Here is a 27,782-nt window from a genome sequence, read left to right on the forward strand (position 1 = left end):
TAATCAATATTTTCATAATAATAATGTATCAAAGGACAATGCCTAATGTGAGAGACCTTGCTCAAAGTGAGGAACCCAGATAGAATTATCAGTGACTCTGCTGCTCCCCTTGGCTTTACACTTTATAGCGAGTTTCAGCTCATTCTTTAACTGTCTGGCTGCAACTTTATTGGTTCATTCTCACCACTGTTGTTTTCAGCCAGAGCAGGCAGTTATTTTCTGATAAAAAGCTCTAAAAACCCACTGCACACTACCTTCTCAGCAGCAAACAGACAAAGTTAGCAAATAGCTGATGAACATAGAGAAGCATTTAGAAGCTAAAGAGCCAGATATTTCTGTCAAGAGTTGAAAGTGACAAAAAGTAGAGCCAAAATAATTTATACATTCATCAGGTGGACAGAAACATGACTCCAAATAAATGATAATGTTGCTTTGTAACTGCTGGATGTGTAAATAAAAAACTGTTTGCGAATAAATTCACCATATTAACTTAAAAGGTGATTTTTTGACAGTGTTGTGTTTACAGCTAGTTTCCACTGCCCCCAAGTGATTTATTTTTAGCCACCTATGGGAAGTGGAACAAGCTATAAACGCACCATTGACATATTATCACCTTATAAAGTTATGAACGTGTTAGCAAGCACGTCATGTTCCTGGCAATGTAAATGTATTAACTCTCCTTTTAGCACTATTTTGATCTCCACCAACGTCTGAGGGAATTATCTGGCCCTGGCTGTAGAAAACGAGGTTGGTGAGAACTGTAAAACTGGACCAAAACAAGTCAAGCTGTGAGCTGTAAAACCAAAACAATGAGCTGAGGGGAACTGCAGTGTTAGGTGAGAATTGACTATGGGTTCAAAATACCTGAAATACCTTTCAGGTATTTTAGTAATAATAAGAAAATGATACTTGCAGCTTTAAAAATAGATTAATATTTTTAAGAGCACATTAGCAAGTATATTTTCCAATTTTTGCTATGCTTGCATTTTTCCACTTGAAAAAAAGTACTCATCTCCCAGACAGTTTTTATTAACATACTCTTTTTCCATGCCTTTCTATCCTCCCGTTAATTTGGGATCTTGGTGTTGATAACTCTAAAATAATATATAGAATATCAATAATATTTCCATTTTCATGCAATACATTTCCCTGCCAGTAATTTAAACAGAAATCTAAAACTGGACATGAAGATCACTTACATTTGTGGTCACTGATCTGTCAACATCTGCTCAATGGTTTGTTTAAACCAAATGATGTCGTCATACTTTTGTGATTGAAAGATAAGACAGACAACAGTCATGTAGCATCTGCTTTACCTGTAAAATCCACCACATATGTATCTACATACTGTATATACTTCAAAAAAATACATATTAAGCCAACAATAGACACAATTAGAGCAATGACTGACAAAAGCTCTAAAAGTGATAGCGTTGACTTAAAATGAGCATCAACCAACTCCGCTGTGACATAGACCAGTGAGAACAGACACAAAGGTTATGTGCAAGTACCAGCTAGAAGGAATTGTCTTACTGCACAGCTTCAATAATATTTGTTTTAAGATCAGGTGGATGAGATCATGATTCATAGATTGTCCATAAGCAGAGCAGAAGTGAAATGTGTTATTATCAGAGACATGATACCACACAGGCAGGCATATCATGACTGGTGTTTGGACTGAAATTCAATCCACTCTTGCTGTGTATGCATGCATGTGCTTCTGTATGTTTAGTGCATCCATCCGTGTCATCCACTTTAAATATTTAGGCAAACCTCCACAGCTCTGCAAGCCTCCATGTTTGATAAACCTCTACAAAAGTGCCAGGCAGCATTTATTTTCCATTCCACTACAAAGAATGTCAATTTAATGAAAGCCCCGAGAGCGAGAGACAGATTGGAAAGAGATGGGTAGAGGAAAAGACGGCAGCACACTGGCACGGAAAGTTTTGTCCTTCATCAGCCCTCCATCCCTCTATCCCTCCATCTCATTAAGGATGGATAGATGATCAATAGGAGAGAAGCAGTAGAAGGGGATTAGGATTAGAAATCGATGGCTTTGTTTTCTTCAGCCTGCCAAAGATAAACACTGCCTTAAGACACTCACAACGCAACACAGAGACTTTCACGGCTTCTCATCTGTGTGTGAGGGGGCATGACATCCTCTCTGTGTGGACGGACAGACATCTGTTTGCATCTTCTCACGCTGAGTTTAAAAGAGACGCTTCGATCCCTCCATGAGATTGGGAACGGGGGGGGATGGGCTCTGATCCAATTGACTAGTAATCTTCTATAGTGAGATGAAAACCAACACTGATATGTTGTAGACTGTTTGCTCAGTACTCTGTGCTGCCAGTTGTCTATGATTAAAACGCACATATTGAACTGTATGTGGGAGATGCAGGTTATGTGTCACAAATCAGAGATTGACTGCAGGTTCACATCAAGTCACTGTTTCCAGACTCTCTGAGAATAGCTGGAGATGACTGATGAAGAGGCAGTATCATAATCTGCTCACTGCAAAGAGAAGTGATGCTCCTAAAAACCTGAGTGGGCTGTAAGGAGTAAGGCAAGGCATTCTGGGTAGGTGAGGCTTCACCTCCCACACAGAGATTCAAAAACATACCCCCTGCTTTGATCTCTCTCTGCTCTCTGTCTCGCTCCTCTTCCCTCTCTCTTCTTTTCACACACACACACACACACACACACGCACACACACACACACACACACACACACACACACACACACACACACAACATTGCACACTCTCCCTGTTTGTTGAGGCTTTCGCCCCTTTTTCCTTTGAAAGAACAAAGGCATTTGTTATGTTTCCTGCAGATGAAAGCTTGGCATTGTGACGGCCCATTTCACCCCAGGTAGCCTACAGATGCCGCTGCTCCATCATTTCTCTTTAAGTTCATGAAATCTTTTTTAAAAAGAGAATTTTAGAGCTCTGTGACCATGGTCACTACTAGATATTTTACATTAAGCTTATGATAATCATGATTGTATTGTTCCTATTCAAAGTCACAGGTGTGCTGACGACTATCCCAGCATGCACTGGGCAGAAAGCAGGAGGAGGAACAGCAGAAGCAGACAGACAGAGAAAGACTTTCATATCTTCAATCCAGCTGACATGCATGACTTTGGACTGTGGGAGGTAACAAGATGAGCCTAAGTGGACTCCACCCAGAAACCATGCAGGGCACTGCAAGACTCGTATTTTCCATCAGTGCTTAAAGTCCCCCTCCACTCAAAAATGTGTTTTTCTTGTTACTTTAGTTTGATGTTTGAGCTTCACTGTGCAGAATGATGAATGTGCAGAGTTTGACAGTAGAAGGCTGTTTTCACATTCATCTGCTGAAGAAGGAAAATTTCTCTGTGTTCATTGAAAATCTGAGTTTAAGGGGTGTGCCTAATGAGCAGGATTTGTGACATCACAACTAGTTTGGAGCTAATTTGTGATGTGGAAACTTGAAGCCTCCAGTGCACAAACACTGAGAATGGACTTTTCAGAGAAGTAGGAGACAGCGTGTATCCAACAATATAACTTTTGATATTTGCATATACATATTTTCTGTAATTTTTAATGAGGGAGAAGGGGTAGATGTAATTTTAAGGATGTTGAACTTTTTTTTTTTTTTAACATATTAGACACAAATTATTATTAAAAGTGGAGTGTTTTATATACATCTTAAAACATGTCTGGAGGGGATCTTTAACAATTTATTTTAGGGGTACTCCAGAAATGTAGTATTGCATTCCATAAGACTGGCAGCTCAAAACTGAAGCATAGGCTGAGGTGAGTCGATCTTCAAAACCCTGGATCATACAATTCCCATAATGCAACTCAGTACTTAATTTCAAACTGAACACCCTCTGTCTATGATGCAGAGTCCATCCCAGGTATTTTCTCAGATATTAGAATACCTCACCAGAACCACAGAGGACATCATACAGCTGTTTTTACAGGCTGAGTAGAACTCTCCATGACGAGTAATGGGACCTTTATATGTAAAATCGGTGGATTGCTCCTTTTTAATCAGTTGCACCACTGGACTGGTGCAGTATACCCGTCTGACTAAAAGTCAATAATAAACCCTTTATTTAATCAGGTAAGTCACATTGAGGTTAGGGGGTGGTATATCTGTGTGTGTGTGTGTGTGTGTGTAGAGGTAGAAGGACAAAACATGGGGGAAAAAGCGAGGATAGGGACAATTTCATTCTAGGACAATTGGGCAGGTGGCTGCTGATCCTTGTCCATCACACATTCCATCATGAGCCGACATGGCTGACTTGTCACCCTGAGTGACATTCGTTACTCCATCTCACACATTTTGCCAGAGCACATGCACATGTGTACCTACCACACACAAACACACACACACATGTGCACTCACTGCAGTGTCTTCCTGTGCTTGTTTTCTCTCACTTGTACTTAATTCCACTATTTTTTTCTGTTCTCTCTCCCCTGTGTGTGTGTGTGTGTGTGTGTGTGTGTGTGTATACAGAAAAAGAAAGAATACGTGTTACTGCATATAGCCAACTAAGGTCCCAATAGGCTGATTTGTTTGAATCCATATTGATCTCCTGGTCTGTTTTATTCCAGTTTATTTTTAGCAGCAAAGCCTGCACAGAAAAACAATCACCAGTCCCAGTGAAGCAATAGATTTCACATCATTATGTTAGTGTGCATTAAAATACCAGTGTGATGTGGAGGGGTGTGTTATGCCTATGAAGACTTTTAATATGTGGTCCACCAGGAAACACTAGAAAATGAATTATGGTCAACAGGCAGCTCATATGCTTGCATACATCTTTGTTCAATTTAATTTTACAGTGCAACAAAGAGTCTTAAATTTTCTGGTAAACCAAAATACTGGATGAGATTCCAGTCAGGATGTGGCAGGACTGAGAAATGCCCTTTCTGAGACATTCTGGTGCCATCTAGTGGGCTAATTATGCAAATTACCTTTTACAACCGAGAACCTGAAAGATTTTTTTTTTCTTTGCTGCTCATTGGTGAACCAGAATGTTTTAGAAAAAAAATACTAAAATCCACCAAAGTATTTTTTTTTACACAATATAATCTTTATTTTCTTTTACACAGTGATCAGCTACAAACACTGTTGCTTACAAACAGGCAGGTTAACTTCAGCAGACTCAAATAATACGGTAATATGTTACAGCAGGGCTTATCGACACAGTCAAGAAGTCTAATTATGGTCTGTCCTGCTGTAACAAGTATCACTAGGTATGGAAGAAGAAAGGTACTGTCTGCAGCAACTGTAGATTTATTTTCCTATTAGCCTGCGATACACAGGTCCTGTATAGTAAGTTATTTCAATTTAATTCAATATATCTGGGACATTTAATTTCTCTCACACAGCCAACATGCTTTCAGCTGGTGGCAGACTTGCATGGTCAATAACAAATGGAAGTTACACCTTTGACAATGTGACAAATAAGCAGGACAAAAAAAAAAAAAAAAATTACGTCTCCCAATCACACATAGAGACATAAGGGCACACACAGTTTATCTACAATTTACAAAAGATAACTGAAGTCATTTTTCCTTCATTTCTTTGTTCTAAATCCTGAAAAAGTGTAAATGCATGGCTGCTAAATTTTTTTACTCTGCTTCAAAGATTTGGTATTTACTCACAATAAAATATACTGTATGTAAATGTATATTTTTTTTAAATGTTTTTTTTTTTTTTCAATGAAGTGACCGAAATATTCAAAACAGTTATGAAAATGAGTTAGTCAGTAAGGCATTTTGAACACAACCATTCACTGTCAGATTAAAGTTTCATAAGTGGACCACCACACGCCACAACAGAACACTGTGCATACACAGCACACAAAACAATAACTGTTGTGTGTTTTCAAACTATAATTGATGACAAAAATATTAAAAAATGTACAATTTTCAAAAGACCTCAGCCACATGTACATTGATAAGGTGCTAAAAATAAAATTATATACAGTCTCAACGTGCCCCTAGCAAAAAAAATAAATGTGTTACATGTATGTCCATATTGCATAGCCAGAGCTGGCACAGTGCAGCTGACTCATGAACACTAAAAACCCAGCATGGCTGCAACCATACGTGACTTTTTTTTTTTTTTGCTAAACAACCAAATTCATTCACAGCGCCATTCAGCTGATTGTACCATGTTTTAGTTTATTTTCAGCTTGAGGCCATTCAGATGTATGCTTTATGATTTTTTGTTTGCATAATATTTCTGTGCATGTATGTGCCTGTATGCATGTGTGTATTTTTTGTATATTTGAACACTCTTAAGTTAATTCCTCTGTGGGTGTTTTTCTGTTTCTATGTTACAGTTGGCAAAGCAAGCTTCCACATGCAGCTTGAGCGACCAGCATCAAACAGTATCATTAAATCTTCATAGTATCCTGGTGGCTTTAAAGAACCTCACAGCTTCTGTATGTGCAGACAGCCTCTGTCTCCACCCATCACTGCTGTCTCCACTGTGAGTTACTGAAAGAGAGAGAGCAGAGAGAGAAAAAAGGAGGGAGAGACATAGAGGATGAGTAGGATGAACACTAATATATACACTAATCTCTGCTTTGTAATTTAATGACAAATACACTTACTGTCTCACTCTCCCCAGAGCCCCTTCTGGACTCCGAGCCAGAGTGCAGAGGAGAGTACACCCAGCCCCGATCCTCCTGATTCTGCTGATACCAAATCCATCCAGGAGTTGGGAAAGATAACACATAGCCAGATCATTTCTAAAGACATTCTCAAGACATTGATTAGTTTAAAGCTGCACTGTGCAGTTTTGTATGGTGGGGGCTCCAAACAGCCGCCAAACAAATTTCTTAACACTTAAAGTGCTCACTGTTAGTCTGTGATTGCTTCCTCCTGGTTGGAGAAACATTTGCTTTTTGACTGTTATCACCTCCTCCATGTGAATCGATGTCTAGTTGTCTACAATTTAATTTAGAGAAAAAAGGCAAATCTACAGGGTCTCTGTTAGAAAGGATGATATGATATTCTGGCTAAGATAGGTGTAATTTCATTTTAAATTCCCTGAAAACAGAATTTCTCGATAAGTTTCTTACCATAAGCGAATGTATCTCAAAACAACACATAATTTTCTGCCAAAGATTTCTGTATTTGTGTTTTTGTCCTTTCTTTTCTAACTGGCTTGAAGTGGGTGGGACTCGGTTAGAAATAGGTGATGTCACATACTTCCATGCATCGATCAGAGTTAGCAAGATTTGAATCAAAATGAGTTTTTGACTCTTAATAAATATTTTCTCTTCCAAAATATTACTTCATTGTGGTGTATTGTCATGAATATTTACTTTTATAGACAAATACTTAGTATTTGAAATCGACATTTCAGGGGCTTTAAAAAAAATGCACCAAGTGCAGCTTTAATAAACAGATGATTTTCGAGATTTCATTCTAGCAAAGCATAGACACTAATGAGCTTCGTCAGCTCCTCGGTACTACCTGAGTGCTACCGGGCAGAAGCTTGTGACATTACTAAAAGCACAAAGCCAATACAAGCTACAGTTAACTAACTGCAAATCCAATATTCTCAAACATTTAAATTACTGTTTACTAGAAACATAAAGATGCATGCTCCATTTAAATGCACAAGATGGCCCTTCAGAAGCTGTAGTTTTCACTCCTGCCTTTTTCAGGCTTTAACACTAATCAGGTCACATTAAAAAGACGTGTCTTAATTACTTCTGAAGATCCATAAGCTGCTGTGTTTGTGACAGCCCCAACAGAACAGCTACCAGCAATGTGATGATACATGGAAACATCTCCTAGCATGACAAATGACTCTAACTACCTCGGTGGTGACTTACATTGTAACTTGAGCTAGAGTTTAGCTTACGACGGCCAAGAACTGGAGAGTACACCCAATATCTGCCATCTGCATACTGATGGATGGACACACACACACACACACACAACACACAAACAAATGCTTATGATGTGTACACAGGAAAATAAAGGGAATTGAATTAATCATCACAGAACGGAAGAGAGAGACGAGTGAAGATGTGAGACGATAGAAGCTGTTTTATAACAGAGGAGAGAAAGGAAGGAAAGTGGAAAACGAATGCAATAATGTCATAAAAAACACACACACACACACACAAAAGAGAGAATTATGGAGAGCTGTACATGACATTGATGGGGCACATGAATGCAGATTGACAGATATAAATACATCATGCTGTGCGGGAAAGAAAACCCCGGTGTTTTTGCTGATACATTCAAAAGCATGAACTACGACTGGTGGCAGCCTCGTGCTCCAGAAAAAAAGCGTTTCGGACAGTGAGAGCAACTCCCAGAAGTACGTGCACACTGCAACACACACCCTCACCCCTCACCATCATAACTCTACAACGCTGTCCTGACTGGGCCACTGCAGGAGACCCAGCAAATCAAAGACAAACAGAAGAAAGATGATTTTTACCCTCTGGAAGAGCACTATCGTGTTATGGTTTGTTTCACTGCTTTGAAAGTAGCTTATTATGACACTGAATGATAATGACAATAGGGACTTACAAAATAGATGTCGGAAACCTGCACCTCCCCTTCCAATGAGTTGTGGCTGCTGGACACAGAGAGCTGATTGCACGACGTACGCAGCGCCTGCTGGGGCACCTGAGGGCTTGGAGGGTGGGAGGAGGGAGGGGTCGAGGGGAGATGGTGAAAGGAGCTCTGGGTGGAGGACTGAGGGAAGGCGGGGCAGATGGGGGTAAATGCTGAAGCACTAGCGAGGGTGGTGGCGTTACGAGCTGACGAGGCTGTCGAAGTGGAAAGTGTGGATTTTGCGGATGAGTGAGAGATTGTAGAAGAAAGGGTGGAAGATTGAGCGGCTGTGGGAGAGGTGAGGGGTTTGGTGGAAGGACGGATGGATGAAGCAAGTGTGGAGGATGACTGGCAAGCTGACTGAGCTGTGGAGGAGGAAGATACAAAGGAAGGAGGAAGGGTGGAGGAGGAATGTGCTGAGGATTGACTAATAGAGGGACGGGAGGATGAAGAAATGACACGCGGCGGACGCTGAGGGGACAGGTGGCTGGGAGAGATCTTTTCTGTCATCTGTGTGAGCTCCGTGCTCTTTGGGATTTTACTGTATGAAGCAATACAAAGAACAGAGTCAAAATATTGTTACATAGACATTATACTAGTATGCTATCCCTGTATGTGTGTGTACCTGAGTTCCACCTCCACTGTTATGGTCTCCTGCTTTTTCTCATGAACCTCAACTACTTCTTTTTGAGACCTGGAAGTACACAGGACAATACAGGGTGTGGTATCAGTGGGGGAGAGTGGAGAGTGGATATTGACAGAATATTGTCAATATAGATTAGATATGTCATTAATTCACAGTTATTCTCACCTGGCCACATTTGGGGAGTGCATCTGTCTCCTGTAGCGTGGGTGCTCTGGTGTATCGAAGGGGGTGGTGGGTAGGGAGTTGTTAGAGGAGAGCGTGGTAGCGATAGATGCTGTGGTAGCATCTTCAAAGGAAGGAGGAGTGCAGGGTGGCTCTCTCCCTGATTGGCATCATTAACAAATATATATATAAAGAGATCATTAAGGCACGAGCAAGAGAGGTGAAAATACACTAAGAAAATAATTAACAGCTTAATTGCTTTAACAAAATCCTGTATGTTGCAATTAAATATATTCTTTTTATTTTTTATTATATTCTTAAAAAGTATGACGTTATGCATATCTATTCTTGATTGTTTAAAGTTTTACTGCCGCTTAGATTTTGTTGGCATCTGCTGCTGTTCTGCTATTTCTCCAAAGACATTAATAAAAGGTTCATTTTATCTCATTTAAACAGAAAATGGAATACTCAACTGAGAAAATTGAAGCTATTTATGTACCAAGGTCTGAAAGACATAATTTATCAAGAGAAAACCATTGACTCTTCTTTTTTTTTTTTTTTACAATTTTATTCAAGCATCATGTTGCATAGTATGGCTGCAACTAGCAATTATCAATCTGCTGATTATTTTCTTGATTAATCAATTAACCGTTTTGTCTACGAAATGTCAGAAAATAGAGAAAAATACCAGTTATAGGTTCTTCTTCTTTTGTCTTATCAGCCGTCCAAAATTCTAACAGATCAGATCAATTTTCTGTCGATCGACTAATTGTTGCAGCACTGTTGCATAGACATTTCTAAACACTTATATATACATTTATAAACACTGACGATGGCTAGTGCCAACTTCTTGCACTAATGGGTTCATGTGTTTGATATTAAACATCCCATTTTTACATGGAATTAAATAAGACAAAGCTTTAATGACCCCCGTGGGCAACATATTGTCATGGCTGTATATCACTGGGAAGTAATAAGAGTTTACAAGAAGACCTACCATTGTCCTCCAACATGGCAAAGCTGTGAGCTCCTCGTAGGTTCTCCAAGTTGTCCAGGTTTTCCTGCCTCTCGTCTGTCAGTGAGGGACGCTGCCCAGCTGAACCCGCTCCACCAGCACTGGACTTGGATGAGAGAGCTCCTCGCCCCCTCTTAGATGGAGACGATCGCAATGCTGTGAAAGTAGTTGATGGTTACTTGGACTTTCATTCCAAAAAGGAAGATATCCCAAAATTTTTGCAGAAGAAAATCTAGTATTCCCCTTATTGGAATTGTTATCATCAAATATAAAACACAATCAAAGTATATGTCTCATGCACATTTATAAACTCACAGCAGCTCTTCTTGAAGACAATGGTGCTACAGAATTTGTAAAACCTTTCAGCATAGAAACCAGGTCTGTGAACTGACACTGTGTCCTGTGAGAGTAGAGGTGGGCGTAGTTAAAGAAAAAGAGATTGAGGCATTTTTCATACACAGTGACAAATCCATGTTTTTGTGTGCATTACATACAATATATAGAAAAGAAATAAATCAAAAAGATCAAATTTGACATGATTTAGTAAGGTTTATTTGCTTGGATACAGACTGTCACATAATCGTTATGAAAGCTACTCACCCCATCATGGATGAGGGACTTCCAACTGTGCTCCAGTTTCTTTATCATTCTGTCAGACAAGGCAATTAAATAATTTAGTTCAACTTATTCAATGATTTACTGTGCTTACCTGGCAACTCAGGACTGAATCAGTGGCTAGAATCCTACTTACAATGTTGATGTGCATTTTAAGATCGGTGTATGTCCACACACCTGTCCTGACAATAGCTGTTATGCGTGTCCTCCATTTGTTCTTATATAGAGGACAGTGTGACATGTCTGGGATTATTTTTACTTCATGATTTCTTTCCATTATTTACAGTAATATTCCTAACAGCCACATTTTGTCTGGATTAATGTCAGTCTGAGCCTAATGCCTTCCTGACTTTGAAGCCAGGGAAAAATCCAATTTTTTTCCTGTCCTGAGGTGTCCGATGAAAGACAGACTGATATGACAAATGTAACATTAAACAGTGCACCTGATTGAAGGTAGTAGAGATTAAAGGTGATATGTCCAGCATTTATAACACCAATATTAATCATTATCAAATTCATTGTGATAACTTGATCAGGTCAATTGATAGAAAAGGAACGCTGCAGTACCTCCCAGAAAATATGACCTAATGGCACATTCTCTAAAATGCAACGCAGAGGCTGATAATACTCTTCCAGTTGGTTTTGAGTCATAAATGTTAGACAAATGCCTCAAAGTTAATGTTTTGAATTATCAGCATTACATGACACACATTTACAGCACCTTTAAATACTGGAGTTTTCGATCCCTACCTGTAGGACTGCAGAATGTCAATGATTCCAATGAACAGCAGGAGGCGCTCTCCTTTACTTCCCACAGCTGGAATACCACCCATACTGCAGACAGAGAAGAAGTTACATTGTGTGGATTCAATGAAGAAGGCTCTAGCTGCAGTCTTGCAGAGTCACCCTAACCCTACATGACACACCCTAGTTACTACACAACACACCGCCCTGATGTTGTCACTCGACATGTTACACGACACGCCCTTCCGACCCCTAACCATCTCCCTCCTCATGCCTAAACCTAACCAAGTGGGTGTGTCATGTAGTAAAGTTAGTGTGTCGTGTAGATACTGCTGCAGCTTCAACTGGATATGGTTGATTCAATGTAACGGTTAGGGCAACCATTATGAAATTGTGACTTACGTGTCATCATGATCCATAGTGTCCCTGCATGTGGAGCCTCCCTGTATAGACTCCATTGCGGTGGAATACAAGGCTCTCTGAGCTGCGGGCTTCTTTTCATCCCCACCGCCTGCAGGTGAGCCCTGGGACTGATGTTCTCTCTCAGCTTGTGTCTTGTTGTGGATCCCAAGCAGCAAACTGTAGTCCATGATCTTAAAACTCTCCAGCACCTGACATGAAACACACATATAATACAGGAAAATGTATGGAATATAGATTTTTTATCTAGTATCTTTTATCTATTCTTTCTTTCATCTTATCCCTCCTCTCTCTCTCACCAGACAGTCTCTTTGCAGGGTTTTGACCAGAGCGCTGTATGTGTCCTGGTCCAGAGTGAGGCCCTCGGGAATATCACTCAGAAAGTCCAGGTCTTTAAAAGTGGGTTTGGACTTCTCCCGCTCCTTCTTGGATGCTCGCCTCTTGTAAGTGGAGCCTTTCAAGTCAAACTTTAGGTGCATGCGTACAGAACGCGGTAAAATATTGTTCATCACAACAACTCGGATGTTTTTGCCCCCACACTGGACGCAGTAGAGGCCAAAGAACTTTGGCAGCAAAGTTCGAGGGTTCTGGTTCAAGTTCTGGAGAAGGGTAGATGCAGGTAGCAGATGCAGGGAAGGAAACAGGAAGGAGAGGGAGAAATAAAGGAGAAAATACATTTTATTATTGGCGATAAGGCATGTAGTCTATGTGTTTCAGCCTCAGTACCATGCACCTGTCAGACAGCGTGACATATCCATGGGTCTCAGCCCATACTTGTGTGTCTCTACTGTTTAGCCTGTTAAGGAGTACTTAGCCCAGGTCTCAGTCAGGTACAACCTCTCTGCTCTTATCTATTACAAAGCCACTGGTTGGCGTCACTGCTGACCGGGGCCAACACCGGGGGGTAGGATAAAGAGGATAAAGATGACTAGAAGCTGCTGCATTACTCTTAAGCATGCGCTCCTGCACACAAACACCCACCTCCACAAACCCAAATCTCTGAATACACAGACTATTACAAACCAAGTGGCTTTAGTTTCCCACTTCCTCTCAGGTACAGTATGGTAATTCAGAAGAAAATTAAACATTTGCTGCAGATAAAAATTAACCTTCTTAATTACTAATTTTCCACACTTGTTGGCTGTGTTTTAACTCTTTATACTCAATATTAATAGTGTGAAACTAGGGGGCTTTGGTTTGACTTACCATATAGTATCCAGGAAGCAGTTTCTGCAGAAACTCTGCCTCCTTATGCATGACAGTTTTGATGATGAACTCATCATCTCGGGTTACGTAGAATATGGAGCCACTAGCTCCCGGATTCGTCAGTTCAATCAGTGGCTCATTACATAGAGAATACTAGACAGGGACACAGAGGAACAAACATAGATCAAAATTTACACTGGGGTCTTGCTTTAAGTCTGACAATCTGATCCAAAAGCTCTGAAAATAGTGTTTTAACATACAACAGCCACATGAACAGAATTAATGTTTTTCAGCTTATTCTTCCTATGTTAAAGGAATAGTCTGAACTTCTGGCAAAGAAGGTAAATGTTTCATCCAAATTTGTACTTTGTAGTTCATCTGTTGATCTCACTGTTAATGCTGGATCCAAGCAAGGCATCGGATGAATTCATATACCCACTCAGATGGCATTGCTCATCCACAGCAAGTGCAAGTGTGTATACATTACTTTGTGCGTGTGGGTGAGAAGGATTACACATCTACTACTAGCAGTGTAAACTGTGCATTATGACATTTACACCTTTTAGTGTTAGTAACTCCAGTGATGATACTTTCGCCTACTTCATGCTGGTGTCCAACACCATGTGCACTAGCAGCATTTGAAACATAACTCATAACACATCATCTTATAAGCATCAGTCATATCTATCAATTTGAATGATGAATTGAGCTGTTAGATTTTGCTATGTTCCCATATGATGATGAGTGAGAGAAACGCACTTTTTGTGGTTTAATTTGTCTAATATTGTGATAAAAATCTCTATGGTTTAGTCAACATCCCAAAATACCACAAACAAACACAAGCTGACACAAACACAATCTACTCTCTGATTGTCTGCTACCACTACTTGGAGTTTAAAAAAGAAAGCTTTAGTCTGCTAATCTCCCTCTGGCACAGGCAGAATGTGAGCTTCAACGTGCTGTATGTCACTGCATGTCACTGCATGTGTGTGTGTGTGTGTGTGCACCCTCAGATGTGAACTTTGCAAAGGCATGTGCAACAGCGTGTGCATGGTTTTGTGTTTAATGTTCATCCTAACATCAGCAGGGGTCTGATGTGGCAGAGAGCATGTATTCTTTGATAACTCCCCTGATCATCAGTCAAAAGCTATCAGAGGGAACTTCACACAAATCTATATTTAGCCCATGTTAGGTATCCTACAGTGTGATTTATTACACTGCTATCAAATGAAAGCTAATAAGCAGGTGGAAGAAAAATAATAGATTTTTAAGATTTTTATTCTGAATAAATGTATAAAACTTTCCAAAAACCTGTTTTTGCTTTGTCATTGTGAAGTACTGTGTGTAGACTGAGGAGAAAAAAAAATCATTCCATTTTAAGATGAGTCTGAAACATCAACAAAATATAGAAAACTTGAACGGGTCTGAAAACCTTCCATATACACTGTAAATGGGTATTGCTGTTTGTAGAAACAATTATTATTGATGTTTTTTTTGTTACTTTGTCTTTTCTACATTTAATAGATCACACAGTGTTTTTTGATCCAGTATACATAGAAAATGTGATGCTTTTATTACTTTTATATACTTTCTATTACTAGATCTTTCTTTCTGCTGATCATAGGGAAGGAAATTGTAATGAAATATTATTACCTGTTGATAATAACTGTTTAAAATTTGCCTCAATTTGCCTTCTAGTACAACTGCATGTTTAATATTTCAGACTGACATTACTTGGCAGGTGTTGAACAGTTCCATATAATAAAAACAAACTAATATGTTTGCAGCAGTTAGTTAACCATTACATCTCCTGAAGCAAATAATGGACAGTTACGTTTACCTATGGAATTATGATTCTGTACATAAAGGCAAACATTTTAGTTTTAGCTGCACAAAACTCCAACACTCCATGCACCATGGCTCATTAGAGAAAATCATGTAAATATCTCACCAAGTAGTCATCTGGTCGGATCCCGAACAGCTCCCGGAAGTAACGAAAGGCCACAGGGGCGTAAGTTTTAAACCTGAAGTCTGGAAAGTGGTGGGCCGGAGTGAGGTTACTGCCCTCACTGTTTGGAGCAAGGCGGGACCAGCAGGAAGAAGAGGATGAAAATAATTGTTTTAGATACTTCCCACACACATATGCACATGCAGTACACATACACGTCCACTCATAGAAAAACCCACTTGGGAAAGAAGATGCTTTCGACCACATAGAAGTCCTGCATCAGCACATCTCTCTCGGGCTTGGAGCTGAGGTTACCAACAGTATACCCAATACCCAGCTGGATGGCTCCTTTTAAGGCAGAGGAGGTGGTCTGGAGGCGGTGGAGAAAAGAACAACAGGGTGAGGTGTGGGTGGAAAGTAGTTGATGAAATCGTCAGGCCAAGCAAATGTACAAACAGTACTTGAGATACACAGTATACACTGGCTTCACACAGTGAGAAAAGGAGGAAAGTGACAACAACCAGAGAGCAAGAGAGTATGAAGATAGCATAAAGAGAAAGAGAAATAGAGAAAAGTAGAAGTATGTGAAGAGGAAAAGCCAACCTTCTTGTATGTTGTCTCTCCTGAGGCATCTACTCTCCTGTGGCCAATCTTCTTCTCATGAGCTGCACCCGCTCCAAATGGGGACGGCATCTGTCAGGACAGAAAGAGGAAATGTAAATTTACTGTATATGTTATATACTGTAGATATGTACTGTACATTGTCCCATCAGAGGTCACATGAAACTGAACCATACAGCAAACCAAAACACAAACACGGAAAGTGAGAAGGATGAAATAAAAGGTAAGACAAGAAGAAAACAACTGAGACAGGTGAGACAGACAGGTGTATAGTGTATAGTATCCTCTCACCTCTGTTATCTGACCCCTCTTGGCTGGATCTGTAGACAGAGACAGACAGAGAAGGCACAGGAGAAACAGGTTAGGAGGCGTATACATTGGTACATTATTTAGTGTGATTTACTGATTAATGATTTAGCAAGGAATGCCAACTTTGCCATCAGACTCACAACGGGGTTGGGGATCATTACCTATACACTGTAGATTCAAGCCTTTATAGGGAGTTATTAAACATGTCTGACTGACTGTCTGACTGTCTAATTATCCCCAAAGCAGACTGAAACCACAGGTAACACAAACCAGTACCTTCAGTGGCAAATAAGATGCCTGAGTTGTTCTGCAGGTGCCCTGCTTTCTATTTCATCAGCCAAATGTTTCTGGTTGAAAGTTTCATATAGTTGATACAAAGAGGGTACATAGATTAGTTCTTTGCTATAAGTGCTACATGACTGGATACCAAACACAGGTGGTTTCCACTGTGCATGCAGAAATTCAAGCCGTAGTTAGGGCATTCATTATCTTAAGTAGTATTTTTATAGGTCTGCTGAGGAAGATCTTGATATTGAAAGCTCTTGAGAGGCTACTGAATGGGCTTTGTGGGAAGATTTTTTGTAACCTTGTGGTGAGATTATTTTGTCATTTTCATAATTTACTTAGTAGGACTATTCAACTGTGTTTATAATGAGTATTAGTAAATGTATTAGCTATAATGTACAGTCATCCAGATGGAATTTATCGCTCAAATCAGCAAAAAGCCTTTCTCTCTGCAAAGGGTATTGATATACCATCATCTGTATATATAACTTATCAACTTCATTCCACATAAATGATTGGTTAACTCACCAGAAGAAGAGTTCAGTGTCTACAGGTTACCGATTGTTTGATAATCCCGAAACAGAAAAGACATGCAGCAAAAATCCCCAGCTAAACCAAAATATGACATTAAGCAGTCAGTGTGCAGTCAGGGTTTTCTATTCCTGGATCAGTCAGATTTGTACCAAGAAGGTAAAAACTCTATTGGATTGACTTCCTCCCTAATCTGAGTGCTGTCATTGGCTGAGGTCTCCAGATCACATCGCCAACCAATCACACATAAGGATTAGGAAGAATCTTTCCAACCAACACAAAGGACGCAATTGGACTATGCTTGTATGTGTATGTGTAGAATAGAGGATGAAGGAGCAGTAAAGAAGGAAGTGAACGGGAAATGAGACAGTTCACAGTATTTCACAGTACTACAAACTACTCAGTTTGCATCATTATGCTAAAGTTTAGGTCGTATGAGGGTGAAAGAAGGAAGTGCTTACTGACAAAGTAGGGATAATGAATCTTTAAGCCATGTTAAAGCACACAGCATACTCTGTGGCAGATGTTTCTATCATTAAGGCATGACATAATACAACAATAGTTCATGTACAGTATAATATATACAATGACTTCTCAATGGTGGGTCAGCAGAGGCAAACAAAATCCAAGAATCATACAATTTGAATTGTCAAAAATTCAAACTAACATGCAACATATTTGATTTCAAATCCTGACAACAGTAAGGTAGTATTGTCTTCTGGAGCCAAGTACAAGTGTTCCTCTACTCACACTCTTTAATTGCTTTACAAGGGCAACTGCTACACTAAACATTTTAGTTTAGCGTGTTAGTATGCTAACATTTGCTCATTAGTACCAAACACAAAGTGCAGTTGAGGCAGATGGAGTCATTAGTTTTGCAAGTATTTGGTCATACACCAAAGTACTGGACAAATTAAAATTTTGACCTGATGATGACATTAGATCACTGAAAGTGAAGGCATGACCAAAGTTATTACATTTAACTCAGACATTAATGTCTGCACCAAACTTCATGGCAACCCATTCAGGGGTTATTGAGACATTTCAGTCAGCGGATCACCAAAGTCAGTAGGATTGATCCTCTGGGGACCATGAATGTCTGTACAAAATTTAATAGTGATCCATCCAATAGTTGTTGAGATATTTCAGTGTGAGAAGAGGTAGCCAGACAAACTGTGCATCAAGTACATCTAAATTCAACATGCAAATCTACCAACAAAAATGAGCAGCTTCTCATATTTTTTTGTTGTTGCTATTTCTTGTTTGTCCTTTCATGCAGTGACAGGATACACACACGACTGACCACACCTGTAACCTACAGATTAACACTGCATCAAAGCCTGTCAAGCAGAACAATGAGAAGGAGTATCCTGGAGCAGGCACATACACAAAGAGTCTCTGTGGGATTAGGGTCAGACCAGAATAATGTGCCACTGAGCTGCAAGCAACACACAGGACAAACTCACTGTAGCATTTTGTTTACTATGCAAAAAAACAAGCTACCAGTAAGATGGTTTGTTTAAAACATAGAAGTAACTGTGTCAGAGTTAAAACAATTGGGAAATGGACATTTGCTGTAAATGTAAGTGAAATAATTGTGACAATGTTAAGAGAAGTGTGCCTTAAGGCCTGTGTGTGTGTCATAGTAAAGAGGATTAGAGCTCTCCCTTATCAGCTGAGAAAATGGCGGTCTGTTTCTGTGACATTAATGTGACACTAAACACAGAAGTAGAGTTTGATGCTCTGAGGCTCTCCGCACACAAGTATAATCTGGTGGACTTCATGATAATCATGTGTACACAACATGCATATGTATGAACATGCAGATGCAAAGAAAATGTATTGCCCCTCTAAAACTGATTTGCAACATCTGCTTTGCTTCTGTAACATTAGCACATAAATATCATAAACCTGTCATGCATGTAATATTTGTAGCCATCACATCCACAGTGATTCTTGGAATTGATACCACCAGAGGATTAGTGTGTGGTTTACGTTATAATTCCATATCAGATTACATAAGGCACTCTTCAGATTTAGCAGGGAAGAGAAAGAGGGAGACAGAACTATGAAGACTGATAGAGGTTGAGGAGAGGAGCAAAAGGACACCTGACCATGATAAGTGTTTACTACAGTGGCTGATGAACAGCCCATATTGTGCAGGTGTCATACTGTACAAAAGGTACAGCTCCTGCTTATACTGTACATGCAAAAGACTGTGTGTGTGTGTGCCCCGCGAGCAAATAGCTGCACACAGGTTAGAAGTAATTATTTGGATGAACATCCCACAGCAGCTGTCTTTACCAGGTCTTTTGGGAATGTGTGTACGCATCCCTGATGTGCACCTTGTATTGGTGCCAGTCTGCAGTGAGACACTGACACTGTGGGTGGGCCATTTACAACAGAGCAGCAGTGACTTGAATCTTGACACTGTTATCTAACAAAGCTCAGTTCAACAGCTCAAATTCCTTTTAACTACGGCTTTTGAGTATCTGCCTTGGCGGAAAACAGCTATATTTTTTTCTGTAGTCTTTTTAGTTAAATTATATTTGCTACATTCACATATGACTGGATGAGCTGCTACTTATATCCAACTTCACATCCCCTGTGCACCTGCTGTCACAGGCAGCTCTGCGCGCCCAAGATGATGAGACTGTATAGCAATTTGTCACTGACCGACAAAAACATATATATTCTAACTGAAAGACATACGCACCGGTGTCCCCCAGGTCAAGCTGTAGACAGAGGCCGGCGGCCGCTTCTTCCCTCGGTATCCCGTCATCCCCGGTTTCCGCAGTCCTCCAGTCCATCTCCCGGACCGCACAGTCGTGTCCTTCCTCAGTGAGAACCAGATGCTGCGGTAGGCGCTTGGGTACAATATAGATATCCTGTCATTTCACCTCCTTCAATATTTACTGGTAAAATCACAGACTACACAACTCAACGAGCGCATATTTGTCGTTGTTGCCAAACGCAGCGAGCCAAGTCACGTTCAGAGCCAGCGGTGCTGATCATCTCTGCGTCATTTCACACGCAACGGCGGGTGAGCGTGCCGGTAGTTACACTATCATCCCACTACAGTAACCGTCGAACCGTTACAACATTATTTCAGGTAATTACAATCATGCACAGTCTACATCCATTATACCTGTAGGAGGGAGCAGTCATTTTCACACTTTCACACAAAGCTCATTTACATAAATACATTTGCAACAAGCCAAACCTGCTCTCCTTTTCTCAGCATTTAATGAGAGGAACCATCGGTATAGGAAGGAAGCCCATCGCCCCAAAAAAGAATTTTTTTTTAAAAGTTCTTGATGAAAATAAAAAAGGTCTTAATAAAAATAAAATAGGCTGTTCTTGGTAAGTCAAAAAATTGACTTTATATGAGTAAAATATTTCACTTGCAAAGTCTAAATTATGAGATACTACATTAGAATTATAGCCTAATGACAATTATATGTTGATATATTGACAATTATGGCCTAAGTGACAAAATAAGTCAAAAATGTTCATCTTTTTATTTTGACTGACATATATATTTGCTTAGTAAGTTATCATGAGTGTTATTGTTGTTCCATCTACCTTTTCTTTTCTTACCAGTAGGATAAAGTAATTTACAACCTACACATTTTATGGGTCCATGTTTTCCTGTTCAATTGGTAAACTTTCAATTAATTAAAGTCAATTACTTGCTAACATAACCTAGTCTTTTAGCAGTTCAGTTTAACATGAAAAAATGTGAAATTTGTCTGTCTATAGGTAAGCAAACAACCCTAACCCAGTATATGAATATAGTTTTAACAAATAAATAATTTATTTACATATAATTTGGTTTAAATGTACCAATTAAGGGAAGTACTATTTTCCCTACAATTACTACAGTACATAGTTCTTTAAGAAACTTCCTGAGAAACAGTTGGCAAATTATGAAATTACAGATCCACAAAATAAAGCTTCTACAAATGCTTTTAGATAATACAAGATGTAATGAGGTAGGTTTACTGATACCTGGAGTAATATTGAAACTTAATGTGTAATTTAGACTGTTAAGTGTTCCATTACATATTAAAAGGTAATAACTAAAGCATTTACTTACCAGCGCTAATTATAGTATGTATCACAATTTGTAAACATTCAAACTTGCATTTTAATTTTAAGATATCCAAACAAAAAGGCTATTGCAATAAACAATTTTCATAACATTGAAATAACCAAGCCATGATGTAAGCTGAGCTTTACTGTTGCTCAGATTCCATTATTTTTATAAGTATCTACAATGACAGATTAATGTCCAAGACAGCATTTATTTTCCAATGTCATCACATAAGTCATCAGGCCTACTTTTAAATACAATTGACATGTTAAATGCAAATACTATAAATCAGTAGTTTTACAGAAGTCTGTGAAATACTATGACTGAGAAAACTGACATTGACACATGAACAAACTTGTCACTTAACATTCAGAGAGGGCTGGCGTTTGTATCAGTCAAAGGAATGGCTGATTTGTGTTTACAATAAGATGTGAAGGCTCTTTACTTTGGATCACTAGTGAATATCCACTCATATGGTCTTAAAGGGTTTGGTGTGGGTGGGCTCTGGAGGTTAGTTGCACGCAGGGGTCATCAGGCCAGTCCTTCCCAATGTTGGGTTTACAGAAAGGCCGTCACTGGTCCAGATGCACACACACACACACCAATAACCTCAAGTCCATAGGAGAGTTCAGGAGTGGAACAAAGACATGGAGATAGTAGGATTACAGGTATGTGGGCAGGTCCTTCTCCACCACCTGCAAAGAGAAATAAATAGAAATTAAATTTTTATAAAGTATCCTTTTTAGATAGTTTTCTTTCATTCTGTATTAAACAAACTATGAAACATAATGCAACAAATTTCAGAATAAACTCAACAGATCAAAAAATGGCAATGTGGAAAATAGAAACAGCTTGATGGTTTCCATAATGAAAACAAGGATAAGCTTTTGGCAAGTTGGACCCAGGATGGATGCAGCTACCTGCTTACAAACTCAATGACATGTTACCAGTAAACTGTCCTAATATGGTGGTGTATTGGTATTCCTAATATTTTGCCCTCCTCATGTATGTTAATGGAGTGGACAAAATATTAGGAACACCATTCAATATAATGCACTCCAGTACACAACCACCACCAACAACGACCTTAATAATAAACATAAATTGAGAATTATCAACTTTCTGACGATGTCAACAAAAACTGAAAATGTATAAGCTTCATAAAAGTAGAATTAATGGCAGATACAAATGTATTCTTATTACACAAAAATATAAATGATCTGCAAAATAATCTAAACTAGGAACTGGGTAAGGTAGATATATAGTTTAAATGCAATAAATTATCCTTAAATATAAGCAAAACAAACCTCATTGTTTTGCACTCCAGAAATCAAAATAATGTTGAACATGTTTGTTTAAAAATAAACAGTCAGGTTATGAAGAGAGTGAAGTCCAACAAATTCATCAGTTCATATTGATGATTTTTTAAACTTTAAAAGGCCATATTAATGAAAAAAAAATTGTCCAAATGTGTTGGGTTTTTTTCCAAGTTGAGGCTTTTTCTTCCACTTGGAGCAATTTTAACCTTATATCAGTCTTTATATGACCCCAATATAAATTACTATAACGTTATATGGTGCAATATTTTTCCTAGTTATCTTGAGACATACAGATTTTACAGAAGAAAGTTATACATGCATATCATGGTCCAAGATAGGTGCTCACACTGATCCTCTTTTCCACAGCTACACTCTCCTGAAGCTTACTGAATGTAATATCTTTCACAATGCCTGTGTAATGTATAATGTTGTAGATATGCTCAACGACAGACTTTGTGACCTTATTCCGACTTACCTTCCCCCATACATATAAGACTAGAAAAAAAAGCATCCTATAAAAAGGGTAAGAAACATAAACTTAAATGTACAAGCTTTAATGTGGTTTGCAGAGGTCCACAGGTGTGGAATGAGCTCGAAAACACTATAAAAAAATGTCACTGTCTGTGTCTGTTTTCAAAAATTAGGTAGCAGTTGCTACTAAAATATGTTGAAGCTTGAAAGCTTGAATACTATCTGCTCAGTGTCTGGGCCCCTATTCTCAAGCTTCAGATGGCTAATCAGGGTGTCCAATTTCACATATCTCTTTATGTCTTATACGTTTATACTTGTATTTTAACTGATTTGTGAATAAACTGAAACTGAACGTTTTAAGTAAATAACTAGCAGGATACTATTGTATCTGCCAACATAATCTGAAAAGTGCTGCATTTCACAACAATGAGAAATATTCCCAAAAGCACAGTGAAAGCCACTTACGCTAGGATCATCTGTTGGGCCGTATCTCTTCACCACCTGTCCTTCTCTATTTATAAGGAACTGTTGAGGAATAAGATGTGAAAATATTGGCACATGTATTCTTCATGCAGTTGTGGCAATATAATTATTAAAAGGAAAACTGACTGACAATGCTTCTTAAAAAGGAATAGTGCCAATTATATTAGCAAATTACCTTTGTGAAGTTCCATTTGATGTTACTGTGAAGAGAGAGAGAGGGAAAAAAATTACAACACAATCTGTAGTATGATACTGATATAGTAGCATTTAGTACTTACACAACTTTAATTGTCCTTTTAACACAGGCTCACTGTTAACTGTTTTACACTGGTTCTATGTTGTGGAACGGCCTTCTGCTAATACAGACAGCTGTTAAAAATGTGTTGATGTGTTTTTAGATTACAGGATTTTATTGTTTGGTTTAGGATGTTGGAAAAAAAGTGTTTTCACTAGTGGTGTAACGGAACATAGTTGAGCCGTGATCTCTATGGATCGCCACCCAAAGTAAACAAACTGCTGTAAGTACAAGTCATGGACAACAGTGTGTCACTGGGATTTTGAAAAGCAACAACCAAATCAGCATCCAATGGGTCCAAAGTGACATCTGCAAGTATGTTTACATGCCGGTTCATGTGCTGCAGCTGAGCAGCTAATTAGCTATCAAGCTGCTAACTGACATTCATGGTGCACTTTTCCCAGGTGAATGTTTGTTTGGTGGTCGTTCATCAAGCTGAGCTGCAGAACAAGACGTGTGTTCATGTTTGTAAGTTATCATCAAGTTTTGATGACATGGCCTCAGGCTATTGTTTCATTCACTACCACATTTAAAGGAAGACGGTACCATGTTGCTAATTAATTAATTTAACAATTGAGTATTGAATATTTTATATGTTTTAAGATTTTTTTTAAACATTGGACATCTTGTATGTTGTTTTCATTTAACACCATGGGCAAAAGTTCCTTGTTTTAAGTGTTTTACAGAATAAATGGAAAGTAAAGTTACATTTTCCCCCCTACCCCCTCTTTTTTTTCTGCCTGATCCAAAAAATGATCCAATCTGTGACTCAAATTCATAATACGCTCCCAACCGTGTGTTCTGTGATCAGTTGCACCCCTAGTTTTCACTTTAACATGTTATCCCTTGGATTTTGTTTTTGCATCTGTAATCCATAAATAAATAAGATCATCAGTGACCATGATAGCATGGTCAATGCTGTGGGAAAAAAAAGATTGTTTTGAAACCACAGCCAAAGCAAAGTAGAAACAAAAAGGAAGAAAGTGAAGTGACAAACGAAGTAACAGAAACTAAACAGGATGTGTGTTACACACAATGCAACCTTCCCATTCCAGGATTCACCCAATTACATGTATGGTCAGAACAGCCTTGTACCCCATCAGGACAACACAATGTGAAAAATGTACCTTCATTCTTCCTGAATTCTAAACAAAAGAGGTATTTTAAATAGTTCTAAATAAGATAAAGTATAATAAAAACTTATTTATACTTAGCATCTTCTTGGCATTACAGTTTTGAAATGTAACCACCTGCTACTGCTTTCTGTTTTTTTCCCAAATCTGGTATCCTGTTTTTGTAGTTTTGGCCACCATTCCCATCAGTTATGGTTACATTTTAGTCACTAACTTTAATGCTGAGATATAAAAAGGACATGGCGACTCTCAGCTTCACAAGACTTGACAAAACATTCAAAGTCAGAATATACTAAAATGAAATTTGTAATTAAATTTTCTACAGAACATGCCACATAAGAAGTAGGACCTAATATATTCTATGAATTTCTAACCAATGATTGACTACTCAACTCAAAGGAAAAACACCTGACTGTTTCATTCATGTTCCACTCAGGGCTCTCACTCATTTTTTTGTGTACAATGTCATGAACTTTTTCGTTTAATTGGTGGGATAAATACACAATAACTTACTTTCCCAGAAGTCCCTTGCCTTTAGGCTGAGCCTTCATCCACTTCCACAGAGGGTGAGCATTGTCTCCATTCACCTCAATCTTACTGAAGAGGTCAAACTCTGCATTGTAACCCTTTGCAAACTCTTTAATCTCTGCGTCAGTCCCCGGCTCCTGGATCACACACAAAAAAAAATTCAAGTTAGAAAACTGGAAATATAGGTATTGCTACTTACCTGATAACTGGCACCACTGTAATTAACATACAAGTTGTGCTAAAGCTGAGAATATATAGTGTTTATATACTATGTGTTGCATGGGGTTATGTTACCAAAATCTTGGGAGTTATGAGTACAACAACTATCCAGGAATATATCTAAAATATGCCACAATCCAACTTGCATGCTTGTGTGCAAAAAATGAATTATTTTAACAATTGCCTTCCCTTTATTTAAAATTAAGAACAGTGAGATGGAGGGAAGGTTTAGAATGTACTTGTTGTACAGCAGTAATGGAAACAACACACTTGTGATACTGCACAAAAACAAACACAGCTGTTATCATCAGGTTATTTTAAGTTACCTGTCCTCCAAATTGGTTGCATGGGAAGCCCATGATGCGTAAACCTTTCTCAGCGTAGGAGGCGTGCATTCCCGCTAGCTGAGTGTAGTTTACCTTGGTCTTTCCTCATTTAGAGGCTACATTTACGATGATGCAGACATACCCTCTGGCAGAGAAAATCAGAATGAAACAGACATCAGACAGAAAAAAAAAAAAAAAAAATCTACAAAATACTTCTTCCAAATTTGTGTGTAATTTTAATTTGAGAGGATACATATATATTTACTTGTATTTCTCAAGAGACACCTCGTTGCCATCAATATCCTTGGCAGAGAACTCATAGATTGACTTGGCACTCTGCCAATCAGTCACCTGTGCACACTGCATAGAGGTAAAGAACAGAAATTGCAGGTGAATGTTTGATGGATTAAGATTGCTGAAGATAGAGGGCTAAGGTCCATGAAAACAAACCAAAGAGCAAAAGTATGCTCCACCCCAAAGAAAGAAAAAAAAAGATGAATCAGATAAACTGGGGGAAAAAACAAGGAAGTTAACCGTTGCTCTTACTACTCAGTGCACTTTGTCATGATTCATGCCCACACCCTAAACCCCACATGAAGGACAGGTTTAGGATGGAAAAAACACACAAAAAGTGATATGCAGCAGATTAAAAGTAATCAATTTAGTGGATCTGATAGTTCATGTTAAGCGAATGGTGACTTGCTGCACCTTACTTATTGGCTAAAAAAAAAAAAAGGAAATGAAAGGCTAATACATAATCTGTTTTAACATTACGTAACATAGCAGATTTTTAACGTGAGAGATAAAGTGTAAAATAAAAAAAAAATAATTTAATAAAAGTAAAAGGAAAATAATCAAAATTAAATAACAGACACATAAGAATCAGAAATATACAACCAAAACAAGGAAACAGATAGTAAAGATTGAAGAAGTTGTTTGTGAGGAAAGCATGTGTTGTTAACAGTAATTTAAAAAATTAAAAACCAAACATTAACATTAAAGCGCCAGTACAACTGTGTTAATTGTAGATTGGTTTTGTAGATTATTATCAGCAACTTTAGCGGGACCTTTATCCATTATACTAACGCTAACGTTACCGCACAGCCAGCTATCAACAGTCACATTGACGGAGCAGAAAAAGCCCAGAAATTTAACTTGAGTTTGCTCACTCTAACTTGAAGCCTGAAGCGTTATTAAAATACCACCGTAAAACGTTTGACGCCCATAATGGTGGCCATTATGCCTCAGTCTTTGGCGCATTTCAAGCTAACGTTATTTGAAAGAAGACGAGCTGCATCGACATCGGACCCATTTCTGCGTTGCACCTCATTTAAAAATAGAAATCTCAGAGCTGACCTACATGTTGTTCAGCGAGTAGACAGCAGTAGACAGATGAATGGTTTTAATGACAGCACACGTGAACAGGTAGAAATGTATAATCGTATTTTATGTACGTACCATGGCTCTCAGGTATCCTCTGCTCCCCACCAGTCCCAACAGCACTGCGCTTGGTCTCAAGAGCCACATGCTGGTCACGCTGACGTCACTTTCACGTGACCAGTAAGCCTCGCCCACTAGCGGGAAGCTCAGCACTGCTTACGTGCACCTGCAATCGCCTCTTTAATTATATCAATCACATTTTCCTTTCAAATCATTAACAGTGATTTGGTATTGAACAACCTGATACTCCTGGCGAAAACCCCCTTTTTTCCTGATTTTAGAAGGGACTTTGTGGACAATCATCTCAGTGCTTTGAGACTAAGAAAACATGCAAAGTCTCTCCTCACAGCTTATGAAGAACTGAAAATATATAATAGAGCAA

The 27,782-nt window shown here is 38.8% G+C and overlaps 2 protein-coding genes across 5 annotated transcripts; both read right to left on the minus strand.

Moving 5' to 3' along the window:
• Positions 1 to 5,098: 5,098 nt before the first annotated feature.
• LOC121909493 (phosphatidylinositol 4-phosphate 5-kinase type-1 gamma-like) lies at positions 5,099 to 20,371 on the minus strand. Of its 4 annotated transcripts, none has more exons than XM_042430056.1 (19): positions 20,314 to 20,371; positions 19,807 to 19,957; positions 16,257 to 16,285; positions 15,948 to 16,037; positions 15,584 to 15,714; positions 15,348 to 15,465; positions 13,397 to 13,549; positions 12,490 to 12,789; positions 12,173 to 12,381; positions 11,777 to 11,860; positions 11,012 to 11,060; positions 10,727 to 10,811; positions 10,394 to 10,567; positions 9,400 to 9,556; positions 9,214 to 9,282; positions 8,562 to 9,129; positions 7,853 to 7,927; positions 6,620 to 6,700; positions 5,099 to 6,503 (listed from the first exon to the last, which is right to left on the minus strand). In XM_042430056.1, the coding sequence occupies exons 1-19, from the start codon at positions 20,332 to 20,334 to the stop codon at positions 6,501 to 6,503; spliced, it is 2,547 nt and encodes an 848-aa protein (XP_042285990.1). In that variant the 5' UTR covers positions 20,335 to 20,371; the 3' UTR covers positions 5,099 to 6,500. The 4 variants fall into 4 exon arrangements, with proteins under 4 accessions (XP_042285990.1, XP_042285989.1, XP_042285993.1 ...); XM_042430055.1 differs by having other exon boundaries at positions 6,620 to 6,703; XM_042430059.1 differs by lacking the exon at positions 7,853 to 7,927.
• Positions 20,372 to 21,377: 1,006 nt separating this feature from the next.
• On the minus strand, positions 21,378 to 27,526 carry LOC121909319 (phospholipid hydroperoxide glutathione peroxidase-like). The gene is made up of 7 exons (XM_042429822.1): positions 27,419 to 27,526; positions 26,226 to 26,320; positions 25,961 to 26,105; positions 25,401 to 25,552; positions 23,635 to 23,659; positions 23,442 to 23,501; positions 21,378 to 21,881 (listed from the first exon to the last, which is right to left on the minus strand). Exons 1-7 carry the CDS (start codon positions 27,485 to 27,487, stop codon positions 21,849 to 21,851), a joined length of 579 nt encoding a protein of 192 aa, XP_042285756.1. The 5' UTR covers positions 27,488 to 27,526; the 3' UTR covers positions 21,378 to 21,848.
• Positions 27,527 to 27,782: the final 256 nt, after the last annotated feature.

Source organism: Thunnus maccoyii, chromosome 12 (assembly GCF_910596095.1).
Source record: "Thunnus maccoyii chromosome 12, fThuMac1.1, whole genome shotgun sequence".
NCBI lineage: Eukaryota > Metazoa > Chordata > Actinopteri > Scombriformes > Scombridae > Thunnus > Thunnus maccoyii.

Excerpts from the sequence above, each read along its gene's own strand:
- LOC121909493 (XM_042430055.1), bottom strand. The coding sequence starts at position 20,334 with ATGCTGAGAAAAGGAGAGCAG. Across the intron at positions 15,466-15,583 it reads GAAAGCATCTTCTTTCCCAA|TGAGGGCAGTAACCTCACTC; the intron begins GTGGGTTTTTCT and ends TGCTCCAAACAG. Across the intron at positions 9,557-10,393 it reads TGCCATGTTGGAGGACAATG|GGAGAGAGCCACCCTGCACT; the intron begins GTAGGTCTTCTT and ends GATGCCAATCAG.